This window comes from Corvus brachyrhynchos, unplaced genomic scaffold (genome assembly GCF_000691975.1).
Source record: "Corvus brachyrhynchos isolate BGI_N302 unplaced genomic scaffold, ASM69197v1 scaffold1103, whole genome shotgun sequence".
Taxonomy (NCBI): Eukaryota; Metazoa; Chordata; class Aves; order Passeriformes; family Corvidae; genus Corvus; species Corvus brachyrhynchos.
The window spans coordinates 383,239-389,981 of NW_008236980.1; the positions used below are offsets into that span (position 1 = coordinate 383,239).

The 6,743-nt window shown below is 62.1% G+C and overlaps 1 protein-coding gene across 1 annotated transcript in view; it reads right to left on the reverse strand.

The window, feature by feature from the left end:
- Positions 1-6: 6 nt before the first annotated feature.
- The window catches only part of KDM2A (lysine demethylase 2A), a 30,228-nt gene continuing 23,491 nt past the window's right edge, over positions 7-6,743 (reverse strand). The window contains exons 12-20 of the mRNA XM_008629400.2: positions 5,815-5,898; positions 3,938-4,204; positions 3,685-3,816; positions 3,517-3,606; positions 2,202-2,914; positions 1,092-1,255; positions 676-834; positions 367-582; positions 7-266 (exon numbers count right to left, since the gene is read on the reverse strand). Of these exons, the coding sequence (XP_008627622.1) occupies positions 85-266; positions 367-582; positions 676-834; positions 1,092-1,255; positions 2,202-2,914; positions 3,517-3,606; positions 3,685-3,816; positions 3,938-4,204; positions 5,815-5,898 (2,007 nt within the window). The 3' untranslated portion in view covers positions 7-84. The remainder of the gene's footprint in view (positions 267-366; positions 583-675; positions 835-1,091; positions 1,256-2,201; positions 2,915-3,516; positions 3,607-3,684; positions 3,817-3,937; positions 4,205-5,814; positions 5,899-6,743) is intronic.

Sequence of the window (6,743 nt, forward strand, 5' to 3'; positions counted from 1 at the left end):
AAGGGGGGGAGGTGGAGGAGCGGCTCTCCGAGAGGGGTGGGATGGGCTCTTTTCCTTCTCCTCAGTCTGCCCCAGGGAGGGTCTCTAGCTGATTTTTTGGATCAGCTTCTCATCGGACAGGCAGTAGAGGCTGTTGATGGACAGGTCCGAGATGAAGTGCTCACAGGCTTTGCGGGTGATCTGTTTGCAGCCCCGCAGGTCGATGAGGGTGACGTTGGAGATACGGCGCAGGTACAGCAAGGCCTGGTCCGTCAGCTTATTGCAGCCTGCGGGGAGAGCACAGGGAGCGTGAGGGGGACACCTCCAGCAGCCAGCGCTGGGGTGAGGGATGGGAAATCCAGGAGGCACCTGGAGCAAGGCACCCACCTGCCATGTTGAGCTCGGTGAGGGAGTTGCGTGTGGAAGAGCCCACGGCGGTGAGGAGGTTGGCCGACTGGTCCGTGAGGTGGTTGCAGTGGCTGAGGTCGAGGCGGGAGAGCAGGGGCATATGGCGGATGATCAGGCGCAGCGTGGCATCCGTGATGTCCAGCCCGGCGAGCCGGAAGTCGATCATGTTGCGGAGTTTGCTGCGATTGTCCTGACCTGCACGTGGAGCAGGAGAAACAGAGTGGACACACTGCCCTGGGAGCCCTTCCCTTGTCCATCCCACTCAGCCCCAGGGCAGCAGCAGCTTACTGGGTTTGTCTGTTGGAGGCGTGAGTAAGTCCCGGATCTGAGGGTCCTTGATTCCTACTGCCCACCGAAGATCGAGGGTCCTGAGAAGGGGGCAGCTGGAGGTACTGAGAGCGCAGACCGCAGACCAGGAACAGCCCGCCAGGATGAGGTCTTTCAGGCCTGGCAGAAGGGAGGCAGGTAACAAGTTAGACGGGTTTGGTCGGCTCCGAGGCATCCCAGATCTCCACCATCTTTTTCCAGGCACATGAGGAAGAAGGTCCCCTCCCTGCCTGGGCTGGGACAGTGGCTGGGTGATGGGACCCAGGCACCCAGGAGTTTCCAGGTTTGCAGGGTGTCTCTCCCCACGATCCAGCTCTCAGGAAGCCTCAGAGCAGGCTGGTGGCAGAGGAAGAGACCCCTCCCCAGCCCACGCTCACCTGGCAGCCTGTTGACGAGCCATGTAAGCTGTTTTTTTGAGATATTGGTCCAGCTGAGGTCGAGGCTGACCGGCTGCCTTTTGATGATGCCGCTCAGCGCCTGGGGGGTGATGGACTTGCACCTGCTCAAGTCTATCTTTGTCCACAATCTCTTGTCACAGCACCTGGGGACAAGGACAAGGCTGAAAGTTGAGTCCCAAGAGTCCCATGGAATAATAGACAGCCAGCAGGTTGCCTGGCTTCCAGAAGGAGCCCAGCCCTGGCATGGGCCCAGCCACAGAACAAGGCTGCTCCTCCTGGTTTCCATAGGTTTGCCCAAACATGGGAGGTTGCTGAAGGCGTCTGGCCACCCAGAGCAGCCCTAGCAGAGTTTTGCTGCCACAAAAAAAGATTCCAAGTTGCAGCTGCAGGCCTGCTTGCCCCATCTGGGTGTTTCTCCTGACCTTAGGGATCCTTACTCCCAGTCTGCAGAACACTCTGTGTGTCCCACCCCACAGCCCCAGCAGAGCTCGCTGCTTCGCCAGGAGGAAACTCTTCCTCTCCCACGGGAGTTTGTGGAGAGCCAGGACCCAATGGCAGCTTAGCTGAGCCCCTGAAGGTGCAGGCAAGGGGACACTCCTCTGCCACACCACTGCCACCAGCTGCTGATCAAAGCAGGCCATCCCTGCTGCTCGGCTGTTAGAAACCTCCCAGTTTCCATTCCCGTCTGTTCCCAAGCCCTCCACGCACAGCTGTCCCAGTGCCAGCATTGTCTTTGGGCCTGCTGCCCCCCGAGGCGCTTCCAGCCAGCAAACCCATCCCGCCTCAGCCTGCCTTCCCTGCCTGCTGGGAGGGGAGGCAGCGCGGGAGGCCAGGAAGGGCAAGCACCATCAGGGTGGCGGGTGGGGAAAGGGCAGTGGCACCTCACAAGGACGCGGCAGGGGACAGGAAGAAGGCAGAAGGGAACAAGAGAGATGGGCGCACACATGGCAGAGGCACCAGGACTGGCTACAGTGACGCTGCCAGGCTCTGGGGAGAGACAGGAGGGCACCAAAGCGAGATCCTTTCCCGTTCCCCCTGGATGTCCCCCATGGACATGCCCCCAACCCCAGGACGCGTCCCCACACTCACCACTTGTACCAGGTCTTGCACACCCGCATGCACTCGCAAAGCTCCCTGCGGGTGAGGTAGCGGAACACGGACATCCAGACCTCGCGCTGGACGCAGCTCTCCTCGCCCTCCTGCGCCCGGCCCCCACGCCCGTTCAGCCGGGCCGCCCCCCCCTCCTCCGCGTTCTCGTCCTCCTCCTCCTCTTCCTCCTCCTCTTCCTCGGCGGCCGCCTCCTCATCGCCCCCGCTCCGCAGGGGCATCCTGGCGGGCGCGTGGCGCACGACCACGCGCGGCGAGTGCTGCAGGTTGGCCGAGGAGGCCGTGATGGCTTGGAGCTTGGGGACGATCGAAGTGCCGTGGACATCTTTGGTGGGGCGCTGAAGCGTCACGGTGAGGTAGGAGCCGTGCAGCTTGGCTTTCTCCACCTCTGACAGCTCCTTCTTGCCGCTGGGGTTGTTCTCCTTCTCCCGCACCATGGTCCTCTCCGTGGCCTGGAGCCGCAGCAGCTGCCGGCGCTTGAAGCGCTCGTCCCGGCTGGCGCTGTGGTGGTCGCTGGGCCCGGCCCCCGGGGACGAGCGCGTCACCACCCCGCGGGGGGACGCGGGGTCGTGGATCAGCTGCAGCATCGGGGTGGGCGAGTTGGGCGGGGGGGTCAGGGGCTCCTCGCAGCTCCGCAGGGGCCGCAGCACCTTGGCTTGCGCCGTGTCTTCGTCGCTCTCCTCCACCTTCCGCTTCTGCGGGGAAGCAGTGAGGCTGGTTAACGGGAATGGGGCCTGGAGAAGGCTTTTTCCCTCTCCTCTTCCCCGGAGAAACACAACAGTGCTGGCAGGACCTGCACCAGCAGTGCCCAGGTAGAATCACAGAACGGTTTGGGTTAGAACTTAGGGACACCTTCCGCTATCCCAGGTTGCTCCAAGCCCCATCCAACCTGGCCTTGGACACTTCAGGGATGGGGCATCCACAGCTTTGCTGGGCAACCTGTGCCCGGGCCTCACCACCCTCACAGTAATTTCCTCCTAACAGCTCATCTAAGTACCTCTGGTCCACCCACACCAGCAACAAACATTTTCCTTCCCCCTTCTCAAAAGGGGTGCCCCTTGAGGTTGGGGGTGGCTTCCACTCTGTGCCTAACAGTCCAGTGTCTCTTACAGTGGAATATCTCAGGATCACATTGCAGCAGGATGTGCCCAGGCCCCCAGGTGCTGCACCCTCATGGTCCTCATTCTCACTGGTTGCTGCCCAACTCCAGCCCATGCTGGCTGAACACATCCCTGGCAGGATGCTGTGGGAGGGGTGGAGGACGCAGATCCTGCCTCGCCACAGCACAGCTCCTTACCTGGCCCTTCTCTGCGTCGTCACCCTGGTAGCACTTGGGGCACTCCCAGCAGTTGGGGAGCTCATCATTGAGCAGCCCTTCCCCATCCATCTGCAACGAGAGGAGGGGGTCAACAGCAGCCCAGCCCCACAGCAGAGCCCCCCTTTGCCCAGCATGTGCCCTGCTCACCTGCAGACAGCCGGGGTGAACGATCTCATTGCAGATACAGCACTCCATGAGCTTCTTCTCAAAGTCCTGCGAGTCCTCGTTCTGATCCACCTCCCCGCAAAGTGCACACGTGACCGAGTGAGGCAGCCTGGGCTACAAGGGAAAGCAGGGCTGAAACCAGGGTGAGGTGGGACAGCCTTCCCCCTTTCCTTCCCTACTACCTGAACTGTGGAGAAGCAACCAGCTATCCCCCAGGAATCCAACTTGGACTCACCGCCAAGCACTGCCGGAGGACGCAGGACTGCTTCATGCGGCCGGGCCCGCCGAACTTCTTCATGTCCCTGCAGTAGTGGCACATGCCACACTCGCCCTGCATGCAGGCCTTGCATTTCCGGCACCGCACCCGCCTCCGCCGGGCGCCCGACACGATGGGAGACACCGTGGACCTGACGGGAGTCGGGCGCGGCGTTGGCTTCATGGTGTGCGGCTTGGTGATGGGGATGGTGGGCAGGCGCACCCGCAGCCGGGCCTGGAGCTTTAGCTGCCAAAAGGGAGAGAGGGAATGGGGTGAAGGGAGGGAAGTGCTGCGTTCTGCTGGGATCTGGAAGGCTCTGATCCCCAGATCTGGCACTGATTTTGGATAACGTGCCTGAGAACAGCTCTGCTCCCTCAGCGCTCCGCAGCCAACGCGCCTGGATCGGCGCTGACCTGGCAGCTCTGGAGCACACTCCCTAACCCCTCACACCACCCCACACCAAGAGCTCCCCTTCCTCCCCCCGTCCCCAGTCAGGGCTCAAATGGGTCTGAAAAAGGCTGCTGAGTCCCAAAAGTGTCGTGGTGCTCCAACAACAGCCACCCCTTCCTTCTGAGGCAAGGTCCACCATGGCTGTCCTCTCTGTGTCACCCTGCCAGCTGCTCAAGGAGACAGAAAAAAAAGCTGTCCCAAGCTCGGTGCACACTGGGAACACCCACACCCTCCTTGTTTACAGTGCAGGTAGGACAGCACAGCTCTCCAGCTGTCACCCTACATCCCATCAGCCCTTACAGGAAATCTGCTGGCTGCAGCATCCTCCTGGGATTGGCCATGCTGGCATGTGCACCGCAGCTGATGGGTTTGGGGAAGGGCAGGCTCCCAAAAGCCCCAGCACAAGGCTGCGGATGTGCCAAGCCTCAGACTGCTGCACCCAAAGCATGCAGACATCCCCAGGTCACCCCTCTCAGAAAAGCTGCCCAAGATGCTTGTGCTGCACAAGGATCACACTGGATCCCCTGGGTAGGGCAGGCGAGCAGAGACGGGCACCTCCAAAGGGCAATCTAAGAGGCTCATTTGTCTCCAGACTCCCAAATGGGTGTTACCCATCCTTCCCAGTGTGATGGGGTCCTGCTCTTCCCATAGCCTGCCTGTGAGCCCATCTCCTGGCAGGAAGGAAGCAGTGACCTCTGGGAGCCATCCTGGCAGGCCACAGGAAGGCAGCCTGCGGAGGGGAAGTCCGGCTGCTCCGTGCCTCCATCTGCCCAGCCAGCTCAGCCCAGGCTGCAGCCCAGCTGTGCACCCTGGGCTATGAGCACAGCTGGACAGGGAAGAGCAGGGATGCATGGAAAGGTCCCACTGCTGAACAGCTGGCTGCTATCCACAGGCAGAGACTCCCAGGAGAGAGCCGCCTTGCTTGGGGCTCCAAGACCCAATCCTACAGCACAGGGACAGAGACACAAGGGACACCTCACAGCGAGGGGCTGGACTGCCCCACACCTCATTCACACCTCACCCACCTCTGCCACAGCGAGACCTTCCCTGACACGCAACATTCCTCAGGCCATCCAGGCCTCCCTTATCAATCCAGAGAGCTGCTGGGAGAGCAGGATCACCCCTTCCTCCCACAACAAGGTTCCACGTTCTCCAAGGGCAACCAAAGGGCTGGAGAATACAGAGCAGCTGGCGCTGATCCGGTTACCACCCATCAGCTGAGCTGGGATAACCGGCACGGTGGGAGACCTCCGGGTTTGCCCACGGTGCCGTGGAGGTGGCTGCACCCTGTGTCCCACCCTGGCACTGCTCCCGAGGCGGGTATGGAAGCGGTGCCACCACACCCCAGGCCTGGGAAACGACTCAACACGTGACACCCGTCTGGATCCCCTCCTCACAGCTCCTACCTTATCTCTCTTGGGCCACTGGACGATGGGGACGCCTGTAAGTGCCAGTTTAGGGTCGCTGTTTGCGTATTCTTCCAACAGCAGCTAATGGAGAGAGAGGAGGGGGGGAACAGAGCAGAGAGACAAAAAGCACAGGTGTGAGCAGAGGGAAACACGGCTCCCGCCAGCGAGGCAGGCTCCGACCAGATGCCAAGGCCAGCATGCTTCAAAGGCAGCTGGGAAGGAGCCCTCCTCTCCCCACACCCGCCAGCAACCATCCCTCCTCCCCACATGAGACAGACAAGCTCTGTCGAGTCGATCTGCACCAGTGCTTTCATCAACTGCATTTCAGCCCCGAGGCCCTGCGCTGGGCGGTGGTAGAAGGGGAGAGCACCAAGATTCAGCAGTCTGGGGGGATTTTGGGGGGAGGATTCACCAGCATTGCCCCCCCAGCTGCACCCCAGGCACGGGGCAGCCCGGAGGGTGCAGCAGCAGGATGTGGTGCCCCAGCACCCCCTCTGTGGCCTGGCACAAGCTGCTGGTAGCCGAGAGCTGCTCCCCCGCACTGCCTCGGGGTTTGGCTTTGACTTTGAGGGAGAGATCCCTCAGCACCGACTGGACTGGCATGGACTGGCACGCTGCCCTCCGGCGCGACAGCCCCTCGCTCCCAGTGCATGGGGCTCCCACCCTCACCCTGGTCCTTTCAGCCCCCTCCAGCGCAGCCCCCTCCCCACATCCATTCCCCACCGAATTTGCCGGTTGCAAAGGTGCTTTATTTACTTGACGTTGCCATGGTTACGCAGGCAGGAGCCTCCTGCCGGCATCCCGGCGGGCGGTGCTTCCCGCTGCCAGGCAGGGCCAGGGCAAGGGGTGCCCGGAGTGTCCCCCGCCCGGTTTTCCGGGCGTCTGGGGAGACAGGAAGGCGCAGCCCCCCCCCGGCGCCCCCGGCC